The sequence below is a fragment of the Candoia aspera genome, chromosome 3 (genome assembly GCF_035149785.1).
Source record: "Candoia aspera isolate rCanAsp1 chromosome 3, rCanAsp1.hap2, whole genome shotgun sequence".
NCBI lineage: Eukaryota > Metazoa > Chordata > Lepidosauria > Squamata > Boidae > Candoia > Candoia aspera.
The window spans coordinates 179,918,231-179,937,561 of NC_086155.1; the positions used below are offsets into that span (position 1 = coordinate 179,918,231).

The 19,331-nt window shown below is 38.2% G+C and overlaps 1 protein-coding gene across 4 annotated transcripts in view; it reads right to left on the bottom strand.

Annotated features, from left to right (window-relative positions):
* Positions 1-19,331, bottom strand: part of TPD52 (tumor protein D52) — a 76,237-nt gene that overhangs the window by 44,622 nt on the left and 12,284 nt on the right. Inside the window, exons 2-7 of one of the 4 annotated variants that reach the window (XM_063299413.1) lie at positions 14,913-15,022; positions 13,155-13,303; positions 12,154-12,255; positions 10,607-10,648; positions 10,052-10,100; positions 7,525-8,971 (exon numbers count right to left, since the gene is read on the bottom strand). In XM_063299413.1, coding sequence (XP_063155483.1) covers positions 8,855-8,971; positions 10,052-10,100; positions 10,607-10,648; positions 12,154-12,255; positions 13,155-13,303; positions 14,913-15,022 — 569 coding nt within the window. In that variant the 3' untranslated portion in view covers positions 7,525-8,854. Of the gene's footprint in view, positions 1-748; positions 928-4,150; positions 4,363-7,524; positions 8,972-10,051; positions 10,101-10,606; positions 10,649-12,153; positions 12,256-13,154; positions 13,304-14,912; positions 15,023-19,331 lie in introns of those variants that run through there. The other 3 variants (XM_063299416.1, XM_063299414.1, XM_063299415.1) reach the window with 3 other exon arrangements.

Here is a 19,331-nt window from a genome sequence, read left to right on the forward strand (position 1 = left end):
AAAATACAGATGCTTCTCATGGGTATATGGAGTCTGCTTCCTGACCTGGCCTACCTCAAATGACAACAGTAATATAATCAATTTTTGGCAATCTTTCCACTTGGGAGACAAACCACAAATAGTCCCCTTTGTAGGTACAAACTGGAGCAACGAATTAACAGATCCAATTTATGGACTCTTCCCCTCCATTTTTTCCTTTTACCTTCCACTTCCTCAAATGTTATTTCCAAAGACAGCATGTAGCTCTAGAGGCCCTTTCTTCCCCCACCTGCCCAAAATATTTTTGCTTCTTCTCTCAAGCTTGATCTTCTCAACCACTCTTTTTCTGTTTCCTGGTCGTCTTTCTGGAGACCTGCCTCGTACCTTTCTCTTCCTTTAAAATGCATAATTTGGCCAGGATTAGGCAAAATACAAAAACTAAAAGCAGCAAACTTGAATATCAGTTTGATTTTCTGTTCTTCTGGCAGCAGGAAAATGATAGTCTGTATAAATGTTGCCACATTTAAGAGACAGAAAGATGTAGAAGATCCTACGTATAGAAACCTTGCATATACGTGACCTCTTTAAGTTTACTACCCTTAATAAGGAAAAGGAAAACTTAAAATGCTCAGGCAGCATTAAAAGCCAATGCAATACTTATGAAATTTGAAGGGATGTTATTCAACAATAACATCATACAGATAGTTCAGTATAATGCACGATATTCAGCTTCATACATACTAAATGTCTATAATACGACTATACTTACTTGCCATCTGCTGGTCGCTTGCAAACACAGTGAAATTTGCCACCAAAATCAATGTATAGATCATCTTCTAATGTGTAAAAAATGTTTCCCATGACAATTTTGCCTTTGGCAGGTCCCATCTGAATTAAAGGAGAGGACTTCAGCATTGATGCAAAGGATTCCACATTCTTGGAAGGCACCTAGAAAAAGCAGTCATTTTATCTTAGGAAATTATCAGATTTGATTTATTAACATTCAATGTCACCACCACTATTTTATAGAGAAATCAAAAGTATTGTGATGGACTACTGTAATGCAGCTGGCCCTCAGGAAGGAGACAGCACATTCCAAGGAGTGGGGAGAGACAAGAGACAGGACAGCCCTGAGCTGGACTGCGGGAAGAAGAAAAGATTCAGATTAGCCACACCCAAACCCTCCCAAGGTATATCCATGAGGTTATAGTAGTACAGGTTTAGTCTGGCAAGATTCTATCTATATAGGGTAAGCAAATAAAGAACTGAACTTGGCTGGGTTGTCTATACAGTATAAGCAAATAAAGAACTTGTCCTTGGGCTAGGCCTGACAGTAATCAAGAAACAGTACTGGGAATCATATGAAGAATCTGAAATATAATTCATTAATTCAAAGATCACTGATCTGGATGGAGATTTGGAGTGTGTTACAATTCTATAAAAATAATTAAATAAGGCAGCTGGTAGGGAATGCTCTTAAATTCAGTGTTCCCTATAGAAGTTCAAGTGGCTAAGAATGTTCTTCCTGTCTCAGGATTACAGTTGGTGAACTAGCCTATCTGGTTTCAGTAGTATGTCCATTGGTTGCAGTCATTATTTATTACCTTTGTAACACAGCTTTCCCCCATGAGCTTACGGTAGCATGTACAGTATGTTCCATTTCATAGCAGTTCAGAAACAGCAGCCAGTGTAAAATACAGCTGTAAAACACTTTTAAGGCTAGACAATGTGATATCATACCAATTTGTATACATGAGCATGTACACACATGCAGGGACAAGAGCGTTTTCCACAGCAGGTGTGCAAGCTTAGAAAAATATAAGGCTGCTTTAAAAATTCAAAAAAGTGTGCTTCATATATACTCCTGCATTTTAAAAATTTCTTGTGAAAACCTGCCTAGTCCTACAATGAAACAACAGGACTTTTTCACTATCTCTCCCCACAAAGCTTCACATGGCCTTTCCTTTTATAGAGTTAATAGTTCCACGCTGTGCATTTTAATCATTGTTTTAAAATAATTATTGTAAGAGTGTTTTCTACTTTTAAAAATAAATTTAGAATGGCCCATTGTGTGTAGTGGAATTTACTTTCAAGTAAAAATAAACAGGCACAAAGTGCTTGTCTTGGAACCTAAACATCACAGTTCTTAGAGTCAGACAAACTAATGTAAATCTGCAACCTAAGCCTGCATCTGGTATGCCAAAAGTATTCACTTCATCGAATGCTATGGGACTCCAGATAAACAAGCAGAAGGTCAGGCTGCAAGTTATTTTAACTGCCAACATTTGGCCTCAGCTGCATAAAATAACACAGTACTTCATAATACATTAAAATGCAAATATTACTGGATATTTTAGGAATAAGAGAAATTAGGCTGAGCAGCACAATTTTAAATTACACATTATGCTATTTAAGGTATGAGATCCGAATGGAATAGAGTGGCAATAACACTAAAAAAGGACACTACTAATTATGTGCTCAGCTATTGCACAATAAATAAGAGAATCATTTTCTATCAAAATGTTACAGAAGTGTTTGAGTCAACTACAAATAGAATTCTAGAAATTACACTGAGAATCTTTATGGAATAGCTCTATGTCAGTAAATGTGGAACAAGTCTCTCTGGGCTAAAAATTGGAAAAGATAGGCACACTAAAGGTGTACTGAAATAAAACAAGGAAAAAGCAAGGGAATATACAAATTACTGAACTATTACACAAAGTCCTCAGAAAAGCAAAGTTTTGCTTACTAAAAAGAATAGTGTCATACATGGATACAGATATCAAATGAACAGACAAGTTTTGGAAAGGCTAAAGGACGTAAGACCACATAGTTAACACTGAATGAATAATGGAAAGCAAGAAACATAATTTAAAAACAAAGTTTACTTTTTGCTTGACTACAGTAAGGACTTTGATTGTATAGATCATGCCAGGATACTGAATATACACTTATTGGGCTAATGAGTATGCCATAATGGCCAATTACTCTTCTAGGAACCTCTAAAAGGAACAGAAAGCTACTATAAGAACTGAACTTGCAGAACAAGAAAGTGAATGAGAAAAGGATTCACTCATTCAGTGAATATATTACAAAAATAGCAGGACTGAAAGAGATGATAGCTGGAATAAAAACAAGAAGGATAAAACACTATTTGAGATATAAAGATGGCCCATTTGGTAGTCGAAAGAAAGCAGACTTAGAAGTAAAAATGGAAAGCAAAACATCTGGATTAATGTCAACATTAAGATGACAAAATGTCAAGCCATATGCTTTGTAATGTCACTTCTTTTAAAAATCAAGTGAAGGAAGCAGTTTTCTTTTCTGAGTTCAAGAACAGAAAGGATGGTGTGCTGGAGAGATAAAGAGGTTGGTCCTAGGAATGACGAACTTACATAAAATGAGAGGATATTTTTATGATAACAAAGATCACAATTGTTAAAGACATGATCTTCCCAGCAGTAGGAAACAGTAGTAATTATTTTTTTATTTTATTTTTATCTCACCTTTATTATTTTTATAAATAATTCAAGGTGACAAACATACCTCATACTCCTTCGTCCTCCTATTTTCCCCACAACCACCACCCTGTGAGGTGAGTTGGGCTGAGAGCGCGTGACTGGCCCAAGGTCACCCAGCCGGCTTTCATGCCTAAGGCGAGACTAGAACTCAGTCTCCTGGTTTCTAACCCAGCACCTTAACCAGCAGACCGAACTGGCTCTTTTGAGTTCCACGGATGCAAGAATTATCAGTGAATCCCTCCTGGAGCAAATAAAGACTGGGCAGAAATTCACATATTTGGGCGCATGGCGCAAGGGGATGATTTACTAAAAATGATTGGGAAGGCTGAAGGAAGAAGACGGCAGCGATGCGATGGGTGGACGGCTTTAAAGAGATTACACGCTGGTCCTCGAAAGCACATTTTATTACTAAAGGCTGGGCGAGACAGGAAACGTTTCTCCGAACAGCCTCCGGGAGTCGAGCGCGAATCGCAGGCACCGAGCTAACTCAGGGCTACATTCAGGCCGTCCCCGAGAAGGGATTTAGGCGGAGAGCCTCGACAACGTGACGGACCAGTCAAGGCCTCGCTTTCCTCCCGGAAGAAAGTGAATACGCAAAAGAAAGCCGGGGGGAAGAGTAAGAAAGGATGCACGTCCGCACGGAACCGCACCTCGCTTCCGCTATCGTCGCCGCCTTTCCCTTCTTTTGAAGAAGCCTCCCGGCAACAGCCAGACGTCACCCCTGGACTCGGGCAGGGGACGCGTCTTCCTACCGAAGAAGCTCCCCAGCGCAGACGTTGCCCAACAGCGGCACCCAAGAGAGCAGCGACTGCCATGACTGAAGCCAACCGCGGCCGGCCAAGCTCCGCCCACACCGGAAGCGGCAAGCTGCCCAACCCGCCTCAACACAGCAATCATAGAGATTCTGAATAGAAGGGACTCCTTAGGCTATGCTTGGAATAGGGCGGAAGTTCACCAGATGTCATAGGTAGAACTCTCGGGTTGTACACAACCCCGATCCCTTCGTTCCGCTGGGGTACATTGCTTAAGGCGCTCAGCAACTTTCCTCGCGGTCGCCAGTTCGCTCTCTCGCCGGACATCGTCACGTGACGCACATTTGGGCTCTCAGCCGGCCGGTCTTTCCAGGGCAGCAGGAGCTCGTTCTCAGCAGAGCCAAGGGGAGGGAACCCCAGCCGGGACTGAGAAGTCTGTAAAATGCTTATAGAGCGGAGAAAACGCCAGAGACTGAAAAGGAAATGGACCTAAATAGCTGGAGCCCCTCTGGTTTGCTTTTAATCAGAAAGACCGACTAGCCGCCGCTGAAGTGAGTTTTACCCCACTCCTACAAGCGACCACCCCAGTTGCGTCATACATGGAGATGTATATATGTCTATATGAGGAAGAGGAGGAGGAGATGAGTTTATTTCCGGCACCTGACTTGTTTGGTCACAAAAACTAAGCAGGGCTGGCTAGTTCTCAGGTGCGAGAGGGCAGGGAATTCCAGGAATATAGTTGACACAATACCAGATACAAAGAAAAACACAAGATCACCAATTTCTGCAAAATTTTGACATTTGTACCCAAATCTCACAAGATTATACACACTGAAATCTTGTGAGTTGTCCCATGAAATTTCAGCCATTTTCACGCACATATAAAATGAAGTGTAAAATTGTTAATTTGGGATCCAGTAGACATCATCCTGGACAGGCATGTGGTGCCCAGGTATGCTATGTTGATGGCTGGCTTATGTGGTGATCCTGAAAAGCTTTTAATGACAGTTTAGTGCTCCATGCAAATATAAAGCTGGGAAATATTTAACTGTATGAATTAAGGGATAAAATATTTTATATCAAGTTTATAAGCTACCAAAATAACTTTCTACAGTGTTCATGTTCTTGAAAGTGTCACACTTTAATAGTAAGTGTTCCAATAACTCAAAAGATATTATTTCACCATTATGCATTGGGCCACTTCTAAATGAATTTCAGAATTTTCCAGCTTCTGTGCCTTCTGGCTCCATCTGTTTCTACATTTCTCAAATAAATATCAGCCTTCCACTCAAACTTTTTAATGTTCATGAAATTTTCTCAGCAATACCCAGAATTAAGCTATGGTTTACAATTATACCGCAAAACTGAAAGCTCAAAATAACAAGCAAACTGCTGAGCTTAATTGTTCCTTTCCGCCCAGTTAGCACTTATGAACACCTCATTGCTTAACAAATCAGTGACCAAACCAATTGTTACTGGAGTTTAAAAAGCAGACACCCTCTACTGTTACAAATGTCAGAGTTCAGTGTCTTTAGATTTTTTTGTTCAGCTGCTGCCACCTTGTGGTTTTTATTGGGAAGTTAGTAAAGATTACTGTTTTTATAAAGTAAAAAATAGCTGTTTTCTTTACTTGACAAACTGAACTACAAACTGGCCTGGTGTGTTCACAAATCCAGCCTATATGGTGTGTTATGGCAACCCATAATTGGGTGGCGTAAATCTTAACCATGGTTAAGCATGTTGTAGAAGCACACCACTGTCAATACCTAGGGTACCTGAAGGACAAATAAGCTTTTCAAAGGTGAGATGCTGGATTTAGCACCGTTATACCACCAATCACCATTCAAGCTCTCAGTAAATTTGCAAAAGGACAGAATGTAATACTTATCTGCAAATCCAATCTTGGAATATCAAGTGCTTGGTTAATATCTATGTTAGATTATTGGATATAATTGAAGGCTCATAGACCTGTGGGGAATAATCGTTTCCTAAAGCAAATTTAATTTCGCCCATTCTCATATCATGTCAGTTATATCTTAATAATATGTAGATATCAGGCTGCATCAAAATACATCTGCATCTGTAGGAATAACTAAATTTTATCTCTAATACATACATTTATTACTTGTGCTTTATAATCCAGAATTGTACTACAGGTACAATTACGACCATTCATTTAGTCACTGTTCGAAGTTACAACTGCACTGAAAAAAGTGACTTACGGCTGGTCCTCGCATTTATGACCGTCGCATAATCGTTGCAGTCACGTGATTGTGATTTGGGCACTTGGCAACCAGCATGTATTTACAACAATTGCAGTATCCTGGGGTCACGTGATTGACATTTGCAACCTTCCCAGCCAGCTTTTGACAAGTAAATTCAATGGGGAAGCCAGATTCACTTAACGACTGCGGTCATTCGCTTAACAGCTGCAGCAAAAAAGGTCATAAAATTGGGTATGGTCATGTGATGTCTCACTCACTGACCAAATCACTTAACGATAAGTTTTCCAGTCCCAACTGTGGTCCTGCGCCGAGGACTACCTGCATGCTGCTTTGGAGACTTACCTATGAATATGAATACACACACACAGCCCAAGACTATAATTGTATAATATATTATATTAAGCTGCTTTAGGGTATCCCCATATGGCAGTTTTCATTTTGTTTTCCAGTATCCAATTTCTAATGAACCAGTTGGAAGCCAATATTTGATTAAGTTTACAAAAGTTCTAACTGCAGTTGCAGCGTAGAGTTTATATGTACGTGGAAGGGGGCTTGAGTCCGAGGCACGAGGAGGCAAGAATTCAGTACAGCCTGATTATATAAACAGGGAAAAGTTCAGTTGAATGTGGTGTATGTACATAAAACAAAACAAAACAAAAAAATCACACCATATGAAACTGACTGGAACAGTTAAGAAAGGCTTCTCCTATTAAGACACTAGCCCTGCACTAGCTTAGTTGCAGTGGAGCTGGGGAGTGGAGCTTGCTTCCACGGAGGAGCTCTGAGGCAAGGTGAACCAACAGCAGAACCAATCGAAAAACAGAGTGCCCAGAAGCTGAATGTGAAAAATGCCAACTCAACTCTCTAAACAAGCTGACATCACGACAATAGGCAATCCTGGGAGCAGTACACCATGTGTTAAGAATTATAGCTAAGTATTTTAAAGATAATTTCTACTAATATCTAACTGGATTTACACATAAATATGCATACAACTAGACGGTATGAAATACAGAGCCTTGTTTGAAAACATACATTCAGGTAGCCTTTTATGTTTGATAATACAATGCATTTTATTTTTATATGTAATCAAGTATTCAGACTAAATCTGAAATGCTACAGAGAGCTACCAAATACAGCGTAAGTTGACTTACATGATTTGTAGCCTTTTTGGTGCAGCTATAAAGACAAAGCCCAAGTTACAGTGCATCTTAAGAATGTGTTCTAGTTCAATTCAAGCTTGGTGATTAAAAGTAGCAAAAACATCTGCAAAATATAGTTTTATAAGGTGCCAGAAAGTGAAACATATAAGGGTAGAATACATTTTGCTTCTAGAAAATCAAATCTTTTTACAGCAACAAATTTAATTAACATTTTATATAGGAAATTGACCTATGATTGTGATATTTAAATGTATTTTCAAGCTTCCAAGGGTTTCCAATTTAGATAGGCTACTTCACTGAAGGCATTATCTTACAGGTGCAAATTCTCGGAATCCATGTACACAAGTGTACAGACAATTTCAACCAATTATAATTGAGAGGTGAATGGAGTATATCGTTTCCCATGATTTTAAATCCATGAGAGAGGAATAAACATTTAACACTTTTAATAGCATGGAATGATTTGGAAGCACTACTGTGCTGTATTAGGCTTTCAGTCAACATATTTTACATTTATGATCTGCTTCATGCCTATGAGCTCATTTTACTTCTGCAACATTCAACAGCCAACGCAAAAAACTGAATTAAGTCTGCCTGTAACCTCCAAGGAAAAAATCAAATCTTTTTACAGCAACAAATTTAATTAACTTATCTCTCAGCTTGGGATAAGTTAAGCTGTCAAAATAAATATTTTCTGGAGAACTTCAATAAAGCACAGATGAAATGCTTGTGGAAACTGCCCAGCTTTCAAAACTGCAATAAAATGTGGTAAAATAGCCATTGCAACACCCAAATCAATTTATTTGGCCAAAGAATATCACTGAAAGAGGATCAATTAAGAGTATCCACTTAATGACTAGACAAAGACTTTTAGGGTTTGTCTGTTAAAGCAGGCATGACATGAGGCAATGGCTAGTAAATGTCACATCCAACCTGCATAAAGTTCTAGCTGTTTTCAATTTTTTATAATGCAGTAACTTAGTGATTACCTAGACCAGAATTAAGTCTAATACTCAAAATACATAAAAATTCCTGTCCTGCAGATTAACAAAGGCAAGTGTATTTCAAAAATACTCTGAACCCCAAGAAACTATTAAATATTTAGAAAGCTAAGTGCTAAACAGAAGAACCTACTGGAGGAGTCAACAGCAGAGGTGATGCACTTCAGCATTTGCTTGCAGCATCTGGCAGTGGACAGTACAAAGGTGAAGCAATCACTGGGTCTCCTCTCCAGTCTGCATTGTGGTAGCTTCTGTGGCACTGGCATTGGCAGTAGAATTCAAGACCTCTCCAAAGTCTCCTCCAGTAGGCTTGTTTCCTCCAACCTTAGACTAAAGGGCAATTTAAAACTTTTATGAGGCTAATCTGCAGATACTGTAAATAATCTGTATTTTAGACCAGGGTTTCACAACTTTGGCAACTTTAAGAGCTGTGGACTTCAACTCCCAGAATTCCCCAGCCAGCATGGAGAATGTAGACAACTGTACACATATATATTAGCAGTCATTTACCAACTTTAGGCAGCAAATAAACTTAAGAAGGGATTCCACACAACTATAGAGTTCCTCCCACCCATCCAAAGTACCCATTTAAGATTTTTCTGGAAGATGTAGCATTTCAACCACTTTGGGGTAACTTTTTTAAATTAGATTTTCAGCTGTTCAGACTTGTCCTTGGAAATACATGTTTGTGCATCTAGATTTGTAGATTAAACAAGACATAGCTTTGTAATCTTTGTGGCAAGATATTAGAGATTTTTTTTTAAAAAAGAGACATCCAATATTGAAGCCAGCAATTTGCCGATTGGAATATATTCACGCCCCATGTTCTGTTAGAAAACTATTTTCATTTGCATAATTCTTTGCACAGAAGCTATTATTCCTAGGGAGCCTCTCATCCTGGCTTGCTTAGAGAGTCAACCCAGAATCCTCTGCTCAAAATTCTAAACAAACCACAGCTCTCCAGATGTGCTACGAGTACACTACCCAGAGTCCCCTAATCGGAGATGGACAAGGACAGATTGAATAAATAAATAAATAAATTCCCAGCCAGCATGGCTTTAGTCGGTTTCGTTGGTAAAAGTTTAGCTCTAATGAGTATGGATTCATAATTTCCAGAATCCTGACATAGTATTATGTACTAATAAAGCTAAAAAGTCACGAAGTGGAATAAAAGCACTATTCTACTACTGTATAATATTTCCAAAGGTGGTACTACTGAATCTACTTCGTTCTATTCTCAAGAACAAAAGCTTTCCTCTATTCCATCTTGCAGTTGCAATAGTGCTAAATGTAAAATTCATCACATAGCTGGGAGAAACAAAGGAGTTAAATTATTAGTACCTTGGTAAGTCAATTCCTTGGTAACTAATTCCTTCTCCTTTAGTAACAAATGTTATTGTTAAAATTTACCTTTAAATTCTCCACTTTTTCTTCAAATGACTTGAATGTTGGTGAATTTCTAATTAAAAAGAAAGAACAGTTGATTTTCAGGTTAGAAATATAGATGCAATCTCAGACTAAATAAGAGGGGGAACTTAGAAAACAAAACTAAATAGTATTAAATAGTATTTAAGATGCAACCTCTGACACTTTAATTTTAGTAAGCACCCTTCTTCCTCACCACAATCTTTAGCAATGAGGAGGGGTTGTATTAATTCTTAAAAGGATTATCACTCACATACTTACCACCCTCATTCTAGATTTACTTACTGAGTTCTATAGTCACATGAGTTACTCTGAATTATGTTCAGAGCGGAACCTTTACAAATATATTTTTTCCCCACTAACCAAACTATTGATAGCATTTCCAGTGTATCTTCTTGGTTTAAATACAGTTGAGTGGCCAAGTGGTTTGTATACGATAAATCTGATACTTTTATTTAATAACCTGTACCAACCAAACGGAGCCATTCCTATTCACATTATGGTAAGTTTGGGCATACTAGTAAACAATACATACTTTACCTCATAGCAGGCATACTAATTGAATGCTGTAGACAACGTATACTAAATGGCAGCATTAAAAGAAAGGAAAATCTGGTTATAAAGACTGATTAGCATGTCCCTGAAGAGAAAAGAAACTTTTTGACAGTACCATAATGGTAGAATTTGTAGAAGAGTTTCAGGCCACACCTTTATATAATGACTCATACTCTTTCCAAACTTTTTAGACATCTCACCTAAAAGAGTAAATGCCTGCACTCTGTAGGCTCCCAAGCAACATTCAGAAGTAAGGATAAAGTTCTATATAAATAGATCCGTTTTCAAAGTAAGATTATTGTAAAACTTTATGTAGATATCTGAAGTAGATTTCCAGAAAACAGAATCAATACAGATTATTCTCTGCATTGAAATCCTGTTTTTATCAATTCAGTTTTAAAATTAAACGCAGGTGATTTGTTTTATTTGTTTGTGTTGATGGAATAATGATCAGATGATTCCAGCTTTAATTCTACATATAAACTTCCTACAATTGTGCTTTATATAAATACTCTGGTACATTCAGTTTTATTAATAACTGCCCTACCTTCAACATGCAAAGATATAGCATAATGCCAGAGAATAGAATTCAGAGCTATAGTTCATATAGTATCCGTTTGCTAAGATGCTTAAAAGTCTTGCATCCCAATGCAGAAGCATTTTTCTGCAAATCCTCATCAACTGTACAATAATTCAAAAACATACTAACAGATGTACAAGCCATGCAGGGGAATTCACAACATTCACAACATACTAGCATTTTCTACTTTTATAGTCCAAGTTGCCTGCTGCTCCTAATGCAAGTTTCAAATCATTTCCTTTTGTAATTTATTCTTTTTTGAGAAGTATGTAGCCGAAGCTGAGAGTTCATGCACAGGGTTGTTATTCCCAGATTCAGTGGAACAGTATTCTCAACCCAGCTGCAAATATTGTTCCAAGTCTCAATATGGATTTCTGCTAGTCATCTAACTCAGTGTAAACTGCAAAATCTCCAACCATCACATGCAAAAAAGTTCTAATACCAAACAATGCTACCCTGATTAACTTTCCTGAATCAAAATTATATCTATAGTAAAGGCAAAATCTCTAAGGCCTTTTACTGGCCTTTGATCATTGTTTTTGTCTATTATGTTTCTCATCTGTCTGGCAACCAAAATTCTTTTGAGTGTATTACAACATTAGTAAAATGTTGTAATTACTAATTACTAATTTAATACATTAGTAAAATGTATTAAAAAGCAGTTAATCAATTGTTTTAATTGCAAGTAATAAACAGCACCGGAAAAATACAAAGCATATAAAAGCCACTATCCTGGATGTTTTTGTATGTCCATCATTAGAACTCTGTAGCCAAAAGTGGTGATAGTCTGCTGAAACATTTCAAAATGAACAGCCAAGAAGGAAAATAAGGATTCGTGTTTTTGCTACAATCCAGGCAGATTCTGCAGCACAGACAGTATTAAGCTGTAAAAAAAAAACTAGTACAATGAAGCTCCATTACAACATAGCTCAGGAGGAAAAATAAAACATACTTCACATCTTCCAGCTTCTTTGTGATGGCAGAACCCACTGTGGAGAAAGCAGCAGAAGCTTTCTGTCCAGCCTGAGACAATGTTTCTGAGGTCTTCTTATACCTGTATCCAAACATCAGTCAATTTCTGTTACCCTCAAATCTCAAGGTTCTGGGCATAAATATTCATCATTTTCCCCCTCCAGCACATTTAAAGTTAAGATCTAATGTACCCCATGAAAAACATCTTAAGAAAGCCTCTTAATAAGCTAGAATTTCCACTGAACATCAGCTTTAGATTAAATTTTAAATGGTCCTTCCCCTTCTTCTATTAAGATAAATTAAAGTTACTGATCTGTTGCCAGGGTTTGCTACTGTATTTGATAAATAAAAAAGGCAACTACATATAAGAAAAGCCAGATTGCTTTAATCTTAGACAATGGTGGGCTTACAGCTACTAACATTTTAAAAAAAAAAGCTCCTTAGAGTAGTGAAGTATTGGGTGTGGATATTGATGTACATGTTCAGGAGAATTTTAAATACTACCTGCCCTGGAAATCACCTTCCACTCTACTTTAACATAAAGTTGCCATGACATAGATAGTCCATACATGGTACACATTTGAAAGCTCTCCCAATGGAAAAAAATTCCACAGACAGCAGTTATATTCACACACGGGGCTAAGCCATCATGTGTATTGTTTGCTTTTGCCTTCCTGTGATGTGAACCCAGACTTCACAATTAATAAAACATGATTTATGGTCTAACGTTTTGCCTAACCTAGGCTATAATGATCTGTTCAACAAACCATGGTTTATGTGATATACATGAGAAAAAAAGCAAATAATCAGATATCCATGCAATGTTCAACTTGCCCCCCTCCACTAGATCCCAAATTAAAAAAAAAAAATCCCTGCCCCCATAGATCTCAAATTATAGGTTTCTCTGCACAATATCCATGGAACTCGGCTGATTAAACTCAAGCACTTTCACATCACCTCCAAATAGCAAAATAAACATACGCATTTGTTGAAGTTACATCTTGCCACCCTTTCGAAAGATTCTGTTTCAGTTCCTGCAGTGAAGTGATGCCTAGTTTCCTCTTTATTTCAGCTAGATGCTTCTCTTTGGCAGCTAACACCTGTGACAAAGTCTGGATTTCCTCTTCTACCTGCAGGACAGAATCCATAAAGCAAAGCAAGGACTGAATGTTAGGTATAAAGGAAGTGCTATTTCACACAATTAGCAGCACTTCTTTTGGAACAACAAGATTTGTGTGTATATTTTACTGCAGATTTCAACATACACACTGAACGGAGTGGAATCAAATATATTAGGCCAGTTCAAATTCAATAAATACCTGTTATTTGACTATTCCAGTTCACAGGCAGTATTCATTCTGTACTATGTTTCATAAGTTTAAGCAATAAAATCTCAAGAAATAATTACTTTATACATCATAAATTTGCACAAGTGCTTTATCAAGTCTCAACTTTACTAAGAATACTATTAATTTATTTATTTAATCAATTTGTATAGCTGCTCATCTCATCAAGTGACTGGGCATTGAAAAATATCAAGTAAAAAAACAACTACACCATGAATACAAAAAATTAAAATGCATAGCAGCCAAGGAAAATATCAAAAATAACAATGCTAACACAGCCAGGTCACGGGTCCTTTCACACATTCAGGGGCGCAGGCCCAGAGCCAGGTCTTTAGGGCCTTACAAAAGGCCAGGAGGGTTGGGGCCATCCTAATACTAGAGGGAGAATGTTCCACAGGGCGGGGGCCAAGGCAGAAAAGGCATGCCTTCTAGGTTCCGCCAATCAGCATTCCTTAGCCAATGGGATCCCAAGCATGCCCATCCTGCTGGGCCAGATTGGATGGGCAGAAACAACCAGGGAAAGATGGTCCCTCAAGTAACCTAATATTAAATAGAGATCCAATATTAATTAGATAGAGATCCTAAAATGACCCTTAATTATGAGGTTTTCTACAGAAGAACAGTCTGTAGGAGGTATAGCTTGGGATGACATCACTAGAGAGACAGCTTTTTTAACTTCATGGGGGTGGTGTTAGGAGAAGACTTGGATTATTTTAAAGAGGTGAAATGGGTGCCTTGAGCCAAGCAGGGGCTTATTCCTGCCAAAAGGGAAATCAGCTTAATTTGTAAATTTCAGGTGATTGTGGAAGTTCAAATAGGTACCTTTAAGCCTCCCATTTCACCCCCAACTCACCCAACACATAAAAGAGAGGCTTAACGTTTTAGCTCCACCCACCACAAGGACGCTCTGGGAGCCACAGGTTGATATATAGGCTTCCCATATATCATACCGTTCAGACTTTCTTGAAAAACTAAGCTTGTTACATTCACAGCAACCTCAGAAAAAGGGCACATTGACAATTTATACATGATGCCAATAGCTGAACTCAGTATGAGTCATAGTATGTAAGCCCTCAGTGAGCAGCCCAGAGTCAACATGCAGCCCACTGTACTTGTGGCTCCAGAACTTCCAATGGTGGATGGAGTTAAATTTTAGATCTTCCTATTCTGATAATATCCCTAGGCACAATCCCCGCAGCCCTTCAGAAGGACAGGAGGCAGAAGTGTGGCTTCCAGCCTACTGTGGTTTCTTAAATCATGGTTAAGCACAACATGACTTAGCACAATCTATTAACTCAGTCATTTCATATTTGTTAAATATAGGTGTATAAGTAAATGTTTCAGATTAATCTTGGGGATCACACAGAAAGTTGCCATTTCAAATTAAATTTACCTTAGCAAGCTCTCTCCTAAGTTCATCTTGTTCTTCTTCAGAGAGAGCTTCTACATTAATTGCAGCAACAGCATCTTCTCCTTCAGGAACGGCTTCATTTTTCAGCAGACCTTTAAAAAGCAGATCAAAATTGTCAACCTGGCATTACACTATGAAGACATCCCACAGTGAAGTAGAATGGAAGCCATTAGGACAGGCTGGGTATATGAAAAAAAGGACTGACATACTGCAAGATGCAAAAAGATGTAGGACAAGTAGCATCAAATGTGAAGCTCAACTTGTTCAACTGACTAAAACTCATTTTAGGGAGATTATAAAAAATAGTAATTCAAAGAAGCAGGCCTTGATTTGATATTTACTTAAATGCCAGATCAAGAATCAGTTCCAATAAAAACCCAGACAGTTTCAGGCAGCACATTTCATCAACTGTCATAGAAAATATGGGTCTCCACAGTCAGGTGTGAGGACTAGACCACCCTGTTGATGGTTGCTCCTCCCCCTGCCCTGTCTAACAGTAAGCTGTACCAAGCAACTCCACTTAGCCACCCTTTGTTACCCATGACGTCAATGCTCATTCAGTATGAAAATTAAAAGCATGGCTGGACCCAACTTCCTGGCCCCATACTATTTTATTTTATGATCTATAAACCAAGAACTAAACCAAAGTGGATGTTTCACCAAGGGCTCCCTACATCCTGGAGCCAATCCTGTAAGTGGGCCTCAGTTACTCTTTAAGAATATTGCATGTTAGATTGCAAAGCAGTTACAGCAACAATTTCTCCAAACATTACACTTTTCTTTAAGTCAAGGATAAGCAACTCTCCTATGCGTCTGGGCTATGACTCACTTCCTGACCTGCCAGTAGGCTGTAGGAAGCCCCCCAGTGAGTTGATCATATTTTGAGTGGATCCAAAAGGCCAATTCTCATTTTTATTTTCCTATTTTTGATCTTACAGTCACTCCATAGAAATTTGGCGACTCAGTCTTGGGGTGCTTTAGGGCTGCTAATGGGGTGGTAGAGTCCTACATTCATTCTACTGCATCTCCACCCACTTCTGTTGATGTATTTATTTATAAAATGAGGCAGGGGGAAGCGGCAGAAGCATGAATTCCTGTTGCAGAGCATTACGTTCTTACGAAAAACAAAGATATCCTGCTTAAAAAATAGTGTGAATAAACAAATATAAAGACTGAAGAAACCCCAGCCAGATTTGATAGTGATCAGAGTTCAGCTAATATAGTAAAACATTCCTAACAGCGACCTGCTTTATTTAGGAAAAAAAATTAAAGCAGTTAATCACTGCTGACATTTAGATTTTGGTTCTACTGTGTGGCTTCCCAGGAGACTCTTAAACCCCTCCAGCCTTACTGTCCCAAGATTTCTCATTTCAGACTTTTAAAAACTTCTCACATTGGCCTGTAGCCACTGAACTTAAAGAGGCAGAATTCAGAGAGATTCATGACACAGTTTATTAACTGTAGACAGTGAGCACATACTTATCTCCAGACACAAGATCTGCAGAGTATGCCCCTCCTCCTCTCCCCCCTTAATATACTGCTGTTGGAGAAATTTCTTTCTACTGCTCTCATTTTTAGAGGAATGAGATTTAATGTTGCAACCAGCGCAGAAGTGCCACCGCAAACTGCTTGTTTCCAGGACGCAAGAAATCAATACCATGGCAATATATTACAGTTCCTGTGATTTGAAGAGTCAGAAGTTACCTGCATAGAGTGCTACCCATTTGCAATAGGACTGAGTCATTCCCTATGACCAAACTGGATCTGTCCTAACAACCAGGAAACACACTGAGACAAGGAACTGGTCTCTAATATTTATTGCTAGTACTTAACAGGAATCCTAACAAACTGAAGAAGCGTGGGGAAAACCCAGACATATAACCCCCAAGGGTTAAGGCGGTCCCGATCTGTGTCTCTTTGAATGGCTGAACAATTCATCAGTGCTACGCATGCGCTTGACAGTCTGGATGGGAGCCCCCTGCTCGCCATCCTTACTCATGACAGGATCCAAGAATATAATTAAATATGGAAGAATTATAAGGCATGAGAAAAGCAGTTTTTTACAGAAAAATTACAGTCCTTTCTTTTTCATCAAGCCCCATCCTCCTCAGTGCCCCCAAATATGCTTCCAAGAGACCCAAGATTTCCCTGGAATCCTCTGAAACTCTCTCTCTCTTATCCCAGATCAATGCTACATGGCGTATCAGGCAGTAAGAGTTCTCCAACTCTTTCAGTCTTGGGCAAGTGCTTCGGCATCCTTCCATGCGATATTCAATGCCTTCAGGTCTTGTGTCAGTGTTCTTCACCATGTTATTCGAGGGCGTCCTCGTTGTTGTTTAGCATGGGGGGGTTCAACTCATTGCCATGTTAGGGATCCAGTTCTCCATATGAAAGATGTAACCAGCCAGTTGGAGTCTTCTACATGTGACGATGTTATGAAGTTTATACGAGCCACTCCTTCGGAGTACCTCCTGAAGAAAATACTTAAGTATCAACAAAGAGCATCAAAATAATATTGGGAGTCCGTAATTCATACAGAACATTCCAACAGTAGCAACTGAGAAGTTTTTCTAGCTAAGGATTAAGCAGGTGACTGATCCGGAGAATCTGTTCTTCAATGCCTAAAGGAGCCATGAACAGATCATAAAGGTAACACCACAGAATAGCAATCTCTTTATTCAATTTATAGGGCCACCTGATCAAAACGATTCAAGGTGGCATATAACGAATTAAAAACATCCGATCATTTTGCTATTAAAGACCTGCATGTGCAGTATTCCCTCTGAAATCTTAAGGCACTTCTTGCTATGTAGCAGAAAGAACTGAGAAGCAATGCTAAGGATGCCACAACAAACTGAAATCATGTATTAAATAACTTCTGGAATTCTTTCCAACCCTTTTACCAGCATTGGCCATAGGAGGCAACTATATTCTGTAATAAAGTAGTATGTTGCATCTGTGAATGTGCGCACTGGGAAATAAAGGGTGGGCCACATGTGCTAGCCGTAGGTCATGTGACCAGAAAGAGGGAGGGGGATTAGAATAAAACACTAACATTCCAAGTAAAAATCCAACTGACTATCCCATGGGATGTATTAAGAGGATTTTTTTTTTAACCAGAATATTTTTCTCTGCAGTCCTTGGTCAGATCTAGCTCATTTTCTTTTCTTTTTTTTTAAGAATTTTATTAAGTTTCAAGACAAAGAAAAGCTATGAAAAAACAAAAAACTACAAAAAAAAAAGAAAAAACAAAAGATGTGAAAACACAAGAGAAAATTTTTTTCAATAATAATATTATTATAATTAATGATAGAGCCAGTTTGGTCTAGTGGTTAAGGCAACAGGCTAGAAACCAGGAGACTGAGAGTTCTAGTCCTGCCTTAGTCATGAAAGCCAGCTGGGTGACTTTGGGCCAGTCATGCTCTCTCAGCCCAACTCACCTCACAGGGTTGTTGTTGTGGGGAAAATAGGAGGAGGAAGGAGAATTAGGTATGTTTGCCACCTTGAGTTATTTATAAAAAATAATAATAATAAAGGTGGGATAGAAAATAAATAAATAAATTACAGAAAGATGCAACTTCTGACTTTTAATAGCAAGGATATACAAAAATTTCCATAATCAATCTCTTACTCTATATTAAACCAAAACCACATTATTTCTATAAATCATTCCACTTTAGCACATTATAAAAATCACTAAGTACAGTTACTCCCTCCCCTTATATTAAAATAAAGAAAAGAAAAATTCATGTAGACCTCCTAAACAACTTCCTCCCTAAAAGATAACACTTATTTAATTATTCTCTTCCTATTCTTCTATACATTTCTGTCTACTATAATAAAAATCAAACTAAAAAGCACATAAATTGTCTGCCATTATACTTAATAGTACAATAGTTTTAATAATCTGAATCTTAATAAACCCAAAAAAGAAAAACAATTTGAAACAGTAACCTTAAATCAAATCCTTAAAACCACCCAAATAAACATACCTTAATACCTTAATACCATACCTTTTTTATACCTTAATAATCTTAATCCAAATCCTTAAGAACAAATAACATCAGCCAAACCCTAAAAGCAATCCAGGTAAACATTCTTTAACCCTTATCCCACTTCAAAATAAACCAGAGCATTTACACATCCCCACTATGTGCACAGAGCTTTTCTCTTGAAAAAAATCAAACAGCCCAACTGCCCCCCTCAAAAATTCTAACTTCTCTTCAGAAAACCTCCCATACATAATGACCCCTTCTTTTTCATGGCATTTCACCAGAAAATCAATTTCACTTATTGCTTGCAGATTCCACTCTCCATTAAATTTCTCCAACTCCACTATCCAATCTTCATCCAGCATCTCAACAGAAATCCCAATCTCATTCATAGAAGAAACATTTCTGT